The 16,012-nt window shown below is 40.4% G+C and overlaps 2 protein-coding genes across 4 annotated transcripts; one reads left to right on the forward strand and one right to left on the reverse strand.

Moving 5' to 3' along the window:
- Positions 1-261: 261 nt before the first annotated feature.
- sirt3 (sirtuin 3) lies at positions 262-5,337 on the forward strand. Of its 3 annotated transcripts, XM_076286810.1 has the most exons (9): positions 262-323; positions 423-520; positions 715-814; positions 896-1,066; positions 1,230-1,462; positions 1,642-1,742; positions 1,835-1,996; positions 2,587-2,799; positions 4,470-5,337. In XM_076286810.1, exons 2-8 carry the CDS (start codon positions 442-444, stop codon positions 2,797-2,799), a joined length of 1,059 nt encoding a protein of 352 aa, XP_076142925.1. In that variant the 5' UTR covers positions 262-323; positions 423-441; the 3' UTR covers positions 4,470-5,337. The 3 variants fall into 3 exon arrangements, with proteins under 3 accessions (XP_076142925.1, XP_076142926.1, XP_076142927.1); XM_076286811.1 differs by lacking the exon at positions 2,587-2,799 and having other exon boundaries at positions 274-520; XM_076286812.1 differs by lacking the exons at positions 262-323; positions 423-520; positions 715-814 and having other exon boundaries at positions 978-1,066; positions 1,214-1,462.
- A 1,195-nt stretch (positions 5,338-6,532) lies between these two features.
- drd4b (dopamine receptor D4b) lies at positions 6,533-13,844 on the reverse strand. Its single transcript, XM_076288051.1, has 4 exons — positions 13,101-13,844; positions 12,478-12,590; positions 11,699-12,360; positions 6,533-8,404 (listed from the first exon to the last, which is right to left on the reverse strand). Exons 1-4 carry the CDS (start codon positions 13,341-13,343, stop codon positions 8,202-8,204), a joined length of 1,221 nt encoding a protein of 406 aa, XP_076144166.1. The 5' UTR covers positions 13,344-13,844; the 3' UTR covers positions 6,533-8,201.
- Between the last annotated feature and the right edge of the window lie 2,168 nt (positions 13,845-16,012).

Consider the following 16,012-nt stretch of genomic DNA (forward strand, 5'->3'; position numbering starts at 1 on the left):
GTACCACGTAATACGTAATATTTGAGCCAAATATTTTTTAGTTTTTCTTTGGTATCTGACCTTTTAAGAAAAAGTGATAAACTTTACGTATTGTATTCTAGATATGTTATGTTTTAATTAATTTATCTCTTATTAACAACTTGCAATCAGAGATTTTGATCGATATTCGTGATGATGTGTTTTTTCTTACCTTATTTTATGAACTTTACGGTCACCAACGTCAACGACGAGCGCCCAATCATACGTTGTTTATTCCTTGCGCATTGTCCAGCATGTCCTCTTCGGCTTTGGGCCTCTGTGTACAGGCTTTGCTAGCTTAAAGAGTAGGCTAGCTACTGACAACTGCTCAATACTGATATTTCTTGTACATTCCTGTTCTGTTTAGATGTGACCTATGCGACTTGTGTCTTATACTTATACAGAATATACTGCACTTTCCTCATGGCCTCCCCTGCAGTTCTACAGTACAGGTTGTATTTTTATCAACGCATAATAATAAGGACATGCTGCACAGTCAAAGGTTAGTGTTTCTTTTCAGGTCCAATTACATTACAGTTAGGTTAGCTAGCAATGTTTCTTTGTTGACGTTTAGTTCTAATACTGATTAAACGACATGCTGGATATTGAATATGAAGTTCATATTCAAGTATCCTTCATTAGTTCCAATTTCATATGAAGCCATTAATGTGGAAGATCATGCTCCCATCTTTTCAGAACATCAACCAACGCACCTGAGTTATACACGAAGGAAATACAGTTGGTGTGTCACTCAACAAGAACGAAAAGCCATCTCTTCAAATGCTATGCATTGCTGGTAAGCGATGCTGGTAAGATGTAGTGCAATGTTACACTTAATCAGACCTGAAAATTAAGCTTTGCTCTATTTTAACATCAGGAGAAGCTTTTTCAATGGCCAGTCTCGAGGAATATTTGGGAAAAGTGGTGGGAGCTCCAAACAGCAAACTCTTGAGGACATTGCAAAGGGCATCAAAGAACAGGAATACAAGAGGGTTGTGGTGATGGCAGGAGCAGGGATCAGCACACCCAGTGGCATTCCAGATTTCAGGTCTGCACACACACCTGCATCCATGCCAAACCTCTCTCTAACATTTTGCTGCGAGATTAATATTTATTAAAAAAAATATCAGAACATTATATATTCCCTTGAACCTGGACTAGAGTAAACAGTCCCAAATTGAAATTTGCATTGTAGTTTTTCTCATTTACAGATCTCCTGGCAGTGGTCTTTATGACAACCTTCAGCAGTACAACCTACCTTATGCAGAGGCTATTTTCGAAATCAACTACTTCCACCACAACCCCAAGCCCTTCTTTGCTCTGGCCAAAGAGTTGTACCCAGGAAACTATCAACCCAACCTGACCCACTATTTTGTTCGTCTTCTTCATGACAAGGGACAGTTATTAAGGATGTACACCCAGAACATTGATGGATTAGAGCGAAGTAAGTCTCATTCTGCAAGTTGTCATTGCTTGTTTCCAGGACACAAAATGCACTTTAATATTAATATATAAATTGTTTGTGTGTATTTCCATAATGTGTAATAAATAAATAAGTTGTTTGTGTGTATTTCCATAGCGTATAATAAATACATAATTTGTGTGTATTTGCATTGATACAAGTTGCAGGCATTCCTCCCAACATGCTGGTTGAGGCACATGGAACATTTGCCACTGCCACCTGCACTGCATGCAGAAGGGATTATAAAGGAGAAGAACTGTATGTAAGTGACTCTTTTTATATATATTTCTGTCATACAGAAGAGTCAAAGAAGTGTTTTGTTTACTATTGAATCACGTGTGTCTAATTGAACAGGCAGATGTGATGAAAGGAGCCATCCCGAAGTGCCCCACCTGCAAGGGGGTGATAAAGCCTGATATTGTGTTCTTTGGGGAAGAGCTTCCCCAGTACTTCTTCATGTACCTCAAAGACTTTCCTATGGCTGATCTGCTTATCATAATGGGTACTTCCCTGGAGGTAAGCTGATGCAGAGTTTATGCCGAGTTTAGCTGATGCTGATGCAGTCATCACTGTTTCATTAGAGAAATCCGGTGATTTTTCACATAGATCTCAGTTTTTCAAGGTCACTAAGTACTGTCGGTACAAAAAAACCCTGAAAACAAACGGTTTTACCTAACTCTAGAAGCTAAAGCATCCAGGCAGCTACAGTGCTACACTCTGGGGGCATGTTTGTGAGCCTTCATGTTCATGCCCCCAGAGTGAAGCGCTGTAGCTGCCTGGCTTCTTTAACTGTTGGAACTAGCAACTCGAGGTAGATAAAACCGATTGTTTTCATGAGTTTTTTTCCTACTGACCGTACTCAGTGACTTCGAAACAGAGATCTATGTGAAAAATCAGCAGACTGCCCCTTTAAGGATAGATCAGGATATTGTTTTTTTTTTCAACCAGTTCCCATCATAATAGCCTTGAGTATATGGGGCATAGGGTGTGTAAGCAAACGTTCAGAGAACGTTTCTTTTACATATACTAGCCAGTTACCAACATGATTGTGGACCCCACAAATTCTGAATAGACCTGGTACAAACCTGCATTTCTATGACCTGCAGGTGGAGCCATTTGCCAGCCTGACAGGTGCGGTGCGGGGCTCAGTGCCACGCCTGCTGGTCAATCGGGACCTGGTGGGTCCCTTTGCATGGGGATCCCCACGGCCCAATGATGTGGCGGAACTTGGGGATGTGGTTAGTGGGGTGTCAAAGCTGGCGGATGCTGTGGGCTGGACAGAAGAGCTGAAAGCCCTCATTGCTGCTGAGACGAAATAGGTGGGCAATTTAAGTGTTCATGAGCAACATTCCCTCACTCTCTCTCACACACACACACACACACACATAAACAAAAAAGGTGATGCTTATGTTAACAACTGTCAATATAAATCTTTTTAGCCTTTCGCCGAGTATGATATACCACTGAGAAAACCTTATTTAAGTATCATAGATTTACTAAATTACCTAAGAATAACAAACTGATGATGAACAAGGCTATTTTTGAGCGATGTTCCTGAGTATTGTTGTTTGGGCACATTCCCGTTAATATTGGGTAACATTTTCTTCTAGAGAACTGTAATCATCAGTAGGCATATTGTAATGATCATCAAATCAGAACACATGGGACCAGTTATGTGGTTGCCCAGCAACATTGCTCAAAAAGCTGCCCCATATATCATCACCTTCCTCTGATGATAATGGTTGACAGGTCAGAGGTCAGAGTAATACATAGGTTTAATGATTTCACATCACATCTATGACAAATATAGACGATCATCACTGTGGTTACATTTTGCCCTGCAGTATAAATACATAAATTATCCATGTGTCCATGTGAAGTTTGGCATTCTCTCACAAAACACAACAGGCCCAAATGCCACTGATTGGCAACAAGGCTGGCAGCATGAAAAGTATGCCGTGCAGTACCTAGATCTAATTTAATTTTGTTAATTGCTAAAGCATTTTGCTAATTTCTTAGAAGCAAGATTTAAAGCACAAGCATGGGAGGGTCAGCAGATCAGTGCTGGAAAGTGTCTATAAAGATTCACGTCCAATATAGTTTTCCATGAATCCTCTAGATCAGGGGTTCCCAAACTTTTCCACGACAAGGCCCCCCAAATACCACTAGGTTCTGGCCAAGGACCCCCTTAATGTGTTATTAACCCCATTGACAATACTACGGCAAATGTAAAAATACATTAAGCTAATCCTAATAATTATTTTAGCCACAAGCACTTCGCGATAGAGCATACAGTGTGTAAAAATTGTATTTGGGGCTTTCTGCTATATGAGAGCTATCGCTCTAGTATTATTCAGTCATTATCATGGAAAATATAATGTCCAGATATGCGACACAATATTATAATGACATTGTATAACAACCCTCATAGTAATAGGTATATTTAAAATTTTCAAATGTATTTATTTGTTCCTTTTATTTTTCCTTCCAACTTGCTGAGGCACCCCCTCGCGGCCCCCATTTTGAAAACCACTGCTCTAGATCATTCCATGTCAGGCATTTCCAGTTGAGATAGGAACTTGGTTATTTTCTCCATTGTAGAACAATTACTGAGTTCTGTGTGAACATTGATAAGGTATGGTTGAATTATTGTGATTGGCTGAGGAATGACTTCATAGCCACATGCACTAATTACTCAACACATATTTATGCTTGATGGCACTTAAATGAGTAAATATAAGTTTCCTCCGCCTGTCTCACTGTGTGGTTACTGTGAAACCAATTCACGGTGATCGTTATGCTTTCAAATGAAGGTTCAATGTGTGCTGTAAGAAAAGGAGGGACACATTTCCTTCAAATTTGCAAAAGTAGTAAAAAAATAAATAAATCTTCCTTTTCCTTCCTTTTTTTCACAGGTTGGTAAGAATAGGCACCACTACTGAAATCTCAAATACAAATGGTCTGTTTTGTTTTTGTTTTCTCTATAAAGGAGAATGAAGAATGAGATGCCTGGTGTTTCTGTCTCTGCCAACCAGTAGGCACCAGCCTAAACTCAGGATCCAATCACATGGTCTGTTTAACTGTAATATGCACACTACTGCACATCTGGGGATAGGGTAGAATTATCTTTTTCTATACTCTTCTTTGTATCTGTCTATATTGTGGTGGAATGCAATGTTCTTGGGATGATATGAAGGCTCACCTTAGCTAATAGCTAATCTAAATATTTCTCATGGAGCTAGGCATGCTAGCTCATGGCACTCTTCCATGCACATATTTTGGAATGTTGGTTTGTGATTTAAGAAGCTTTGAAAGTATTTATGAGCATACTTATGAGCATGCTCTAGTAAGTAAGTTTGAGGACTGCGAGGTGCAGCTCCCTATGAAAGTCCTTCTACCACCAATAGTGAATGAAGGAAGATGCTTTCATTGTGGCTTGGAGTAGCCTACTTAGAGATTGTGCTGATCATTTCATTACCATGTTTATGAGATGTATTTATTTATTTATGTTGAATTTCCTACATAATTTTAAGGTGCTAATGGTTTTTATAAATAAAATACTCCTTCAAAAAGGGTTCAAGATGCTCTTCATAAAGACACATTTCCCCCTTCAAACTTCTGTCTGTGTCCTGTGAATAATTTATTTTGCACAAATATGGTGTTGCACCAGAGCAATACTGGAGATCTGTTTGGGTGATGTAGCCTCTTGCCTTGTTGTCGTTATGCCCTGAAAAAGTGTGATGCAGCGTCTTGGCAGGCTTTGCGTTTACTTTATTGCACATTTTCACAAACATTGTAATACTGGAGGATGGAGGACATTCCAGGCTTGCCAAACAAATAAAAACTCATCTATTTTGGTCGTTTGCTTATGTAATTTGTAACGCAGGAGATGTGGAGATAACTTTGAGCACTCGTTTAGGAGAAATTGCTCTGCTCGGTCATAAAACCTCAGCAAGGCAAAGCTGACCCTTTTAGCCGCAGGACCTTGTGCTTGTCATGTCCACAGTGAGGAGCTGGAAAATAGCACTGTGGAGACGATGCACTGCGATTTCTCACATAACCCACTTTGTGCCAAGCAAGGAATTGGTGAAACTCAAACGAGAAATGATGCATGATGAGGACCCAAGTGTAACAAACTGGATTTGACCCACAGCCTATATTGCAGAGTACATGAGGCTTTTATCCAGAGTGTATACATATCCATTTGAATACAAAAGGTGTGCCAGTGATTTTTATGGCAGGGTGAGGTGACCTGTTATATGTTTGTTTTTTTCATAGTGGTTTCAACATTTTAACAAATTGTTTGAGTTGATAGTAAGTCACACCTGAAAAAAGAATACTTGACGAATCAAACATTCAAATCAAATCCACATTTTCATTCTGCCGTTGACAGGGCCTCTCCAATGATTGGGTGAGAGTGAATGAGGGACAGTTGGCTAAAATGCAGAAAGTTATTTAGTTTGACATGAGAGCTGACTCACAAAAAAAATATTGTGGGCTTCCATGGTATGGGATCTAGGCCTAATGCAGCTCTCAATCACAGAATTACACTTAATGTTCTTGGTATGACAATGTATAAACCTAATATTTTTGCCCTAACCTAACTGAAGCCTTAAATGTCTTACAGTATCAGCTTTTAGTCTGGGAGTGAGATAAGAGAATTCAGTTACAGTTCACCCATTGTTTAAGGTCAGAAGCAGTTCAAGGACATGGGGCATAGCCAGCAGTGAAATTAAACTTAAATTGGTACATTGAACTCTTAACAAATCCTTTCAGAAATACAGCAAAGACATCTTTATTGTAAACAAAGGTTTTAAATGCATTTTTTCTCAGTTCCATGAAAACACATCCATGTTGTTTAACACTGATACCTTCAGCACAGCCATTAATTGTGTTGAACCACGCTAACTGTACTCCTCTGTCAGTCATCATACAAAGCTCAACCCATGTTGGATAAGCAGTTGTGATTCCTGAGTTTTTGGTGATTCGGAAATTGGCATGAATGGGAAGGTCTTCAGACGGACCTGCAGAGCCAATTCAAATGTGCTGGTTCATTTGGGTTCACCCAGGCTACATCAGTTTAATTATCTAGGCAGAAAGAGACAGATGTTTTTATCTATAGACAGAATGAGAGATGAACTTTTAAACAGCGTTTGCCTCTCATTTCATGCTATAGTCTTTACATTACATGGACTTATGTGGCTGACTGAGACAGCACCCAGTCCCTAGTCTACAGCACATTTGGGTGAGGCATTGCGTAGGATGCAGAAGCACTGGACCCCACTGGATTCACCTTCACATGCATTTTGAAATTCATCTATTTCATCTATTATTCAATTGAGAAAAGGAATGAGGAGCAAAAACTTTTGGCAGGCTCTCTCAAGCAGTCATTAAGAAGTGCACTTTCAACATATTAACCCAGTGGGCATAATTACACTCAGCATTTCTGTCTCAGAGTAGTTAAATGAACGTTATTCTTTCAGTTGGCCCGCTATGGTTCTTTTTTCCAACCCTGCAAATTCAAGCTTTGATAAAAGACCGCTTTAGAGCCTATCTTAGAGGTTTTGTTGAATATCGGTCTTGCTATCTGCAAATCAAAATCTTCTATTTCTTCTGCCCCTTTTATTCCAAACTTCAATGCTCAAACAAGGTCTCTGTCTCTCATACCATCCAGTTATTAGTCACAGTTCATTGAGACATTGCCCCCCCGAATGTATTGTATGAAATTGATGAAAGGAATGTTCTAACATGGAAAAAACAAGTGTTGGATTTATGGTCCAATTTATTAAACCATTCCATGGCACTGAATGAATAAATAAATAATTCAGGTCATATTTGTGTCTTCCTAAAGATGTGTTTTGCAATGTAAGGTTTATGAAACAACAATTAAAAATAACAACTTCATTTTGTTTTCATGGCATTTCTCAGAGGAGCTTAATCAAGTACAGGCTTGTTTACTGTTTCCATTGTCCAAGAACTGGCTGAGAGAGATATGAATTGCTGCTTTCTCCTACAGTTAATTATGTGACAAACTGAAGCATACTTCAGACTTTACAAAGACCAGGCTGGTGATGGCAATGCATAATAGATTATATGATGTTTTTTCATATGAGCAGTTGAATACTGAATATTATAGCAACATCCTATAGTCTATGGTGTTTTATCTGTACTGTGAATACTTAAAATATTTAAAAAATCTTTCAGGTTTGGGAACAGCAGGAGGATAGACTGAAGAATCAAATCGTGTTCTTACAGCGTAACTAAAAAATCACTATGAATCCTTACTTATGTATGGTGTCCAGCATCCTTGTGTTTGCAACACTTTTCTGGTGCATTTTCTTGTTCCGAGGGGAAAACATCATTTAATGGATAGTTTTCCACATAAAACGTGGACGAGAGAGAACAATAGGCACCTTTAACAAACAAACTTACATTCTGCTGTCACAGACATAAAAAAATAGTAGCAAAGGTAGAATGGGTGATAGACCTGTACAAAAACATATGAACTGAATAATTATCACATCATACAGCACTTGGCCCACAGTGGCCCATAGTATCACATAATGCAGTCACTTCATTTCAAGAATCCAATGTGCCGTACAAAAAACAAAGGAACAGAATAATCATCACACAGTAGTTGAAGATCTGGCCCACAGTACCACATCACGCACGTTACTTCATTTCAAGGATACGGCCACATTTGCGCCGTTCGTTTTTCAATTCACCAACAGGTGAGCACAAACTTGCGGAAGAACTTCCTGAACTCTGTGTTGAACACCGTGTAGATGATGGGGTTGAGAGCGCTGTTGACGTACCCCAGCCAGGTGACAATGCTCATCAGATAGGGGGAGATATCACAGGACTCACACGTGGCCCTGGTCGTGTGCACGACGAAGAAGGGCGTCCAGCAGAACAGGAACGCACCTGTACACCAGTCAGGGACGGGACAACAGGTGTAAATGCTGGAGGGCAATTCCATGGAAAAGTATGTTTTTTGTAACATCTATAACGCCAATACAATGTGTTGGTATGGTATGATGTGAATGATTACATGAAATTTGAGCATTTGCTATTTTTGGCTGAAGAATGTACATGAGAAAAAATGCACAAAAAATGAATGTTATCATTCACATCATACCAAGGCAAGGCATTTCACTGGATGTGACAAAAAGTCAATTTTCCATGGAATTGCCCTGGACAGGTTACAGGTACCAGATTTTGACATCTTTCTCAGATTGACATTGTTCTTCCAAACGACCCACATACTGTTTGTAAAAAGAAAGACTGACTGAGTAAAAATGAGGTGGTAGTAGACATATGGACATGGTAGACATATTAGGATATCAGGCATTTAAAGGGTCACAGTCTAAGGCACTACCGCTGCTCATGTGACCACGTGCCACATTCCGACTCAGACACAGCAAGCTCATCACCTGAGACCTGTTAGTACCTAATGAGATAGCGAGGAGAACGAATGAACACCCAAGCAGAGGTGCTGCCCAAGAGATTATCATGAATAAGGAACGCTATTCTCTTTTAAAGATCTCATTTTTCCTTGAATAGATAACTTGGCAGTTGGGAGTGTGTGGCTACCCTGTCCTCATTCAGCATGAGCTAATGAGGCAACACTTTCTTCCTGCTCTTCCTTAACAACAGCAAAGTGTTATACAAGCCAGCCTCTATAGTCAGAGAATTGTTTGCACAAGCTACCACATTTATTGTGTTTGATGTAGAGCATAACAGCTCATATGTGGACAGTTAGGGTTTTTATTTGGCTATAATGTTAATTGCTATGCATCAACTTAATGTCGTGTTCACTGTTATATCATGGCATGTTACATTTTTTATGATGTCCAGGGTGCACCTTGAAGATATTGCTGGTGCTATGAAACTCCAGGCATCTACTCCACTTAAATATTCTGTTGGAACAAGCTCTTAAAATAAGCATGAGCACACTGGGCACTGAATGACAGAGTGAATGTGACATGGAAGTTGGCATTTTAAGGACAAATGATATGACAACATCCTCTTTCAACCCAACAACCGTTAGACTAGTCTAAACCGAGTGTTAAGTAGTTTTCTGATGATCCGTTAAGCTGTTACTGATCACTGTCTACTAGTGGACAATGATACTTTCAGTGTGATACTTTCTGTGACACCATAATACTTTCACTGGATTTCACATGAGTGTCAGCTTTGTTACTTCTGCCTCTTAATAAGTATCAATATTGAATCACCACAGGGCACACAATTACGTTTTTTGTAAGAAAAATAACATTCAGAAATGTTACGGAGGTCAATTCTGTAATATAAATTCAAAATTGAGTGATAATTCCCTTAAATTAAACTGAAAAGTTAAAGTAACCCCCAAGCTTTGAAACGTCTGAAAGTGTAAAATTAGATTACAAGACTATACAAAGATTATGTGGTAATTGGATTTAAAGATTAAGACTATAGTTAGCTATGTGTTCGGGTATTAGGACAAATGTGAGTGTCAGTGTTGTGTGTCACTTGTGCACTTGTGTTCACACTCTTGTCAATCTTTGGTTCTGCGCGTTTGGTTCCCTGCCTGACCTTATGGCACCCAGGCTCACTCCAGGTTATTGTTTTTTTCCAGGTTATTGTCCAGGTTATTGTTAGGTTTACAGTGGTGCATAGATCTTTCACCTTTTACCATTTACCATGAGCTATTTCTTTAGGAAAGTAAGGTAGTGGAGAGGAATAACTTTTCTCGAAAGGAGAGTTACTATTGATATTGAATTCAAAATGAGCTATGAATGAATATACTCCTTTTCACAGGCAGTCTAGTGTGTCCACACATATAGTCTCGATTCAACCTGCTGAATCTCTTTCTGTTTACCATGGACAGACCCAGAGCAGGGGGTGTGTGCATCATAGTGAACAATAAGTGGTGTGATAGTAGGAATGTCAAGTACTGTCAAGACACTGTTCACCTGACCTGGAATTCATCACAGTCAAATGCAGACCCTTTGCCCTAAAGAGAGTAGTGAGATCAGCTGAACGTACCACCAGGAGTGCACTACCCAACCTAGAGGAACTATACATCATGAGAGTAAAGCCCAGAGTAAAGAACCTCTTCTCTGCCCAATAACACCCACCAACGTAATAACTTCCCACCAACATAATAAACTACCAACGTAATAAAAATCTGCACAAAATCAGCACGTTTTAAAGGTAATAATCCTGCCAACGTAATAATAACCCACCAACGTAATAACTGTTGCCTACTGCCAACGTAATAACCCAATTTCCCACCAAAAGGAAGTTATTACGTTGGTGGGAAGGTTAAAAAAATATTGCATTAACTTCCCACCAATGTAATAAATCACTAATTTAGTAATAATATATCTGTTTTATCAGTTGTTAGAGTATAGTTGTCAATAATTGTCACCATCTAAACGATCTCATGACCATAAAACTTTATATCCCCCCCCATTAAGTAGAGAGGGTGAGGGGAATGGGGGGTTGGCTGTTGCCTCCGGGTTTCTTTTTGTGAGGGTCTCCAAGTACCGCTAATAAGTGTCGTTATACAATGTTCAGGTCCAAGTGCCAAGTTACAGGAACATAAAAAAGAACCAATTTTGACCTCATGCTACGTCTACCTCTGTCATACCTCTGTATTTTTCAAAACTGTATGCGGCCCTGGTTGCCTCGGCGACCATTAGGTTTTTTTTTAATTTATTAACAAAACATAATGTCAGAAAAGTAGAAACACTGTAGCTTTACTGCTTGGCCCCCAGTTAGACAAGGCAGAAACACAATGGGTGCATTCACATCTGCTTGGCCCCCAGTAAAAAGGTGATGAAAAAAACTAAAGGTAGAAAGACAATGATATTCTATGTAGTAATCTGCTTCTTCTCTTCCTATTTATTTCCTTATTTATTTACACATTGCACAGCCATGGAGACAGTGGACAAAGCATTCCACGGTATATATTCTGTATAATTGTACGTGACCAGTAAATTTGAATTAAATTTAATTTAATTATAGTCTCAGTCTAGTGTGTCCACATATATAGTCTCAATCCACATATATAATATCGAGTCTCAATTAAAAATCCCACCTGTTCCATAGTATAGAGACCATACTTGCAATGATGCCTGAAGCCAACCGACTTCTTTTAACAACCTAACTTCTTAATCTAAAAACTAGTAACTACTAACTAACAACCTCATGAGTAAATCAGTCTTTACTCACCTACAATCACCGGCAGCACCTTCATTGCTTTCCGCTCACGCCCGTTCAGTTTGGCCCCCTTCTTCTTCCTGCGCGGCGAGGGGCTGTACGTGACGTCCGGGTATGACACTGTCTGAATGACACTGTCCCTGTACTTAATGGGCAGCGGGAACTCTGGGGTTGTGGACTCGTCGTTGTCCTCCATCCTCGCCTGGGCCAGGTCCTTCTCAATGACCCGGGGCAGGCGTGGCGGTTGCAGTGGCTGAGGCTGAGACTGAGACTGAGGCTGAGGCTCCTGCTTCTGCAGCTGTGCGGCCGAAAGGGAGGGCTGCTGGGCAGCCGCCAGGGCCGCGGGCGTCTGTAGGGTCCGGCAGGCCTGGATGCTCTTGAGCAGCCGGGCCTTGCGGGCTTCCTCCCACTGGCGCAGGCCGTAGAACATGCGGCAGTAGAGCAGCAGCATGATGGGGCAGGGGATGAAGAAGGAACAGACGGACGAGTAGACCACGTAGTTGTCGTCCTCCAGCTTGCACTCCGACGTGTCGCGGTCAGGGATGTTGTTTATTCCAAAGAGAATGGGGGAGGCCACAGCAAAGGCCAGTAACCAGGTGCCGGAGAGAAGAATGATCTGCCTGTTGTCAACATGTTTGCGGTTGTAATGCAGAGGAACTGCAACAGCAATGAACCTGCCAAATGAAAAGTAGAAGGTGTTGTAAACAGACACATTGTAACTTATGGTAGTGGAGGACAGAAATGTTTAAACACAAATGTGTGTGTGTGTGTGTGTGTGTTGAAATCCCTACCTGTCAACACTGATGGCACACAAGTTGAATATGGAAGCTGTACACAGCATTACATCCATTGCCATCAGCCCATCACAAACAATCATGTTCAAGGACCAACTCCCACCCTGAAACTAAGAGGAGCATTAAGTAACTCAATCAACTCAACACATCAGACCAACAGACCAACCAATGCATCAGGCACCTGCTTTCCTATCTTATTTCTGAAATGTGTGAAATGTGCAAAACAGAGAAAATGATTTAACTCCTTTGTAAGCCTAGCCAACAGTAAAAGTTGCAATTTGAAAGAGCCAGTAGCCAGTACCAAAACAATTCCCAAGTTATATGATCTTAAATTAGCCATCTTCCAATGAAATAAAGGACCATAAACGTCACTGGTTTAATGGCATGGACGGGTTACAGTAGAAATAGATTTAGCATATGACGTCTGTCCCACGGTTACTTGACCCAGTGAGATACTTGAGCCAGTGCCAAGCTACTGATCCTTTCATGGTGTCATCTCCAGAGATCTGAAAGCCATTCCCTTAATCGAAAGGTTGTTTCATTTAGAGCTGAAATCTACAGAAAGCCATGTAGAATTCGGTCGATTGGTTACTGTTGTCTAACATTTTAAGGATGCTTACCTCAGAATAAACATACAGTGGCAAAACCAGCACAGCCAGCATCAAGTCTGCAACAGCCAAACTGACAATAAAGTAGTTTGTTGTAGTTTTTAAAGCCTTTTCCGTGTAAACACTAAGGCACACAAGAGTGTTTCCACAAATAATGACGATTATTAACAGTATTCCAAATACAAGAACAGGGAAGTTGTAGTAAACGGTAGCATGCTGCGTGGAGCAGTTAGAATGTGTAACGTTAGTGAGCATCGCTGTTCTCTCCCTCGTATGGACCGATGACCAAAAAAAAAGCTTTCATCCAAGATGCGAAACAAGATGATCGAGTAGTGAGGTCTCATCGATGTCTTATACGGCCCTGGTGCCTGTTTTGAATGTTTACTATTTGAAGTCTATTATGTTCTTCGAGGAAAGTCCAAAGACAGCCACCAAGATCTGCCACCAGAAGCGCGTATCCGCATTGGCACCTTGGAACAATTAAGGGACCCACTGATATTTGTTAGAATGTAAAATATCAGTGAGTCATGTCAGAGTCATATCAGGGAATAAACGATTAACTTGGTTGAAGTTTAAATCGGTAGCTGTGCGGTGTCCTGACTGAAAATGCCAGAGACCAATATTCCGAAACCGTTTCGCGCATTGTCAACTCAGTTGTCCACAGTTTCCTTGAGAGCGATCTTGGTCCACAGTGCAATAGCACAGCATTATGATCATCAGAGTCCAACAGAGAGGCATATTCCGCCTTCGAGGTGTTCTCCCGGTGCTGCTGAACTGAAGTGTTTGGCCACTAGTCCAGCGCCAGCTGAGCGCTTCTAAGATATTAATCTCTCCATTACGTACGGCATTAGGCTGCAAGCCTGGGCTTTACGTGGGTCCGTTTGTCGCTCGAAAAGTAAACAATAATGCGCATAGTAGTCTATGAAAGATCACGCTACTGGCTATTGCTGTGATGATTGTTACATGCAAAAGAAATACATTTGAATCAATAATTACCATAATTCCCAAGTTTAAACTGGATGGATGCTATTCTTTTGGTCGTAATGGCAATGGCAAAGGAAATGATAAATTGATGTACATTTTTTGATTAACCCAGTAGCCTACAACTTAGGGTCAGGTGGGAAAAAAAACTTGTCCCAGCTGTTTGTTCCATGGGTTAGTACGCTAATTTATTGAGTCTGATATTTCAAACACCTCTGGGCCCGGTTCCCCGACAACGATGGATACATGCACTTGCGACTGTGTGTGTGCACTTACCACTGTGCGTGCTGTCTGCGCAATAGTATTTTGGGATGTCACTGAAGAAAACGTTTGAAGGTGAGGAAGAGTTTGAGTAAGAAAGTGAGGAAATGTGTAGCCAATAGGCCTAATTAACATAGGCGTATAGACTTTGATGCAGCACAGGCTAAACCACGAGGGTGATTCCTGTTTTGGATTAAATTTTTGTCCCGTAATTTCCTTACTCTTATTCTTTAATATAATTGGACAAATATTTATAACAAATCAATTGCATTATGTGTTTAGGTGTTTTGTATTGTTTTAACATAGATAAATGACTTGTTTTACGTCTCTTTAAGGCACTTTAAGGTAACCACAGGTATGTCTGACTGACAGGGTCAAAACGGCTCAAAATTGGAGGTGCAGGATCATTATGACATCCTCTGAATGCATGCCAAGTTTCGTGAAATTCCGTTCATGGGGGCCCATACAATAAATTGATTTATGTGTAAATTTAGTGTACACCAACTGGCCTGTAAAGGTCCGGACAGTTTTCTGTAAATATCTCAAGACCTGTAGGGCCTAGGATGACCAATTGTTTTGTATGTTGACCTCCAGAGGCCATGTCAACCCATCCCAAAAATTAAAAAAAGCAAATACGAAGCATTGTAATCGCAGGTATCTTTGGCTGACAGGTTCAAAACTGCACAGAAGTGTGTAGGATCATTATGACACCCTCTAAATGCACGGCAAGCAGAATTCCATTCATGGTGGCCCATACAATAAATAAATAAATAAATAGATAGATAGATAGATAGATATGTGTGTACATTTAGTCACTGTGAGGGAGAGCTGGACCCAAACACACAACACCAATTACCGACTGAGACTGAGGGGGAGACAGAGGGGTTTAAATACACAGGGGTTAACTGGGCCGCACACACACACACACATAAACACACACACACACACACACACATAAAGACACATGCACACACAGTAGACATGTAGGCATACGTACGCAGAAGAAACGCTCTGATGAGTAGTCTGGATCACTTGTAGATTTATGAGTGTTTCCACAACGTTCTTAAGCAACAACTTGGGACTTCAGAGGAACTTTATGACCTACTGAGGCTTACGATGCTTTCGGGGGAACCGGGCCCTGGTCCTCAGCCTTTTGCAATGAAAGCCTTTCAGACAGACATTCTGGCTATCTCATCTAGGCCTACCCAACAACCTTTAAATTACTCTACATTACCTTTGTGATGAAATTTGACATTTAGTATCAAACTATAGCATAAATTATGTTTTTTTTCTCCAGATTGCAACGCAAAAACTGGACATGTTATATCACCCACAATCAGGAGGCTCTTTCGACTCAATGCTAATAATAATAATAATAATAATAATATAATAATAAGCTTGATTTGTATAGCACCTTTCATACACAGAATGCAGATCAAAGTGCTTTACATATGAAACATTTAACACAATAATAGAGAAGAAAATATAATACATTTGAGGCTAATGCAGCAATTTATTGCAGTAGTATATAGGCTTTGCTAACAAATGCCTACATAACCCTTACTGGCTAGGGAAGCAAGAAGAGGCCATTTGAGATCACTCTGCTCCTTAGGCTGCACAGGCACAGTAACTGTCAGACACGCATCTGCTTGGGCCCTCATTTGAATTGTATTAGTCCCCAT

Source organism: Alosa pseudoharengus, unplaced genomic scaffold (genome assembly GCF_046254945.1).
Source record: "Alosa pseudoharengus isolate Yale_2024_CS ecotype anadromous, Long Island Sound unplaced genomic scaffold, YU_APseudo_1.1 YU_APseudo_1.1_scf_16, whole genome shotgun sequence".
NCBI classification, from domain to species: Eukaryota; Metazoa; Chordata; class Actinopteri; order Clupeiformes; family Clupeidae; genus Alosa; species Alosa pseudoharengus.

What these genes read in the sequence shown, in the direction of transcription:
- sirt3 (XM_076286810.1), top strand. Translation starts at nt 442, where the DNA reads ATGGCCTCCCCTGCAGTTCTACAGTACAGGTTGTATTTTTATCAACGC. An exon ending in AGTGGCATTCCAGATTTCAG is followed by an intron (nt 1,067 to 1,229) that starts GTCTGCACACAC and finishes TCTCATTTACAG; the next exon opens with ATCTCCTGGCAGTGGTCTTT. An exon ending in TAATGGGTACTTCCCTGGAG is followed by an intron (nt 1,997 to 2,586) that starts GTAAGCTGATGC and finishes TATGACCTGCAG; the next exon opens with GTGGAGCCATTTGCCAGCCT.
- drd4b (XM_076288051.1), bottom strand. Translation starts at nt 13,343, where the DNA reads ATGCTCACTAACGTTACACATTCTAACTGCTCCACGCAGCATGCTACC. An exon ending in TGTGCCATCAGTGTTGACAG is followed by an intron (nt 12,361 to 12,477) that starts GTAGGGATTTCA and finishes TTCATTTGGCAG; the next exon opens with GTTCATTGCTGTTGCAGTTC. An exon ending in GGTGCTGCCGGTGATTGTAG is followed by an intron (nt 8,405 to 11,698) that starts GTGAGTAAAGAC and finishes ACTGGTGTACAG; the next exon opens with GTGCGTTCCTGTTCTGCTGG.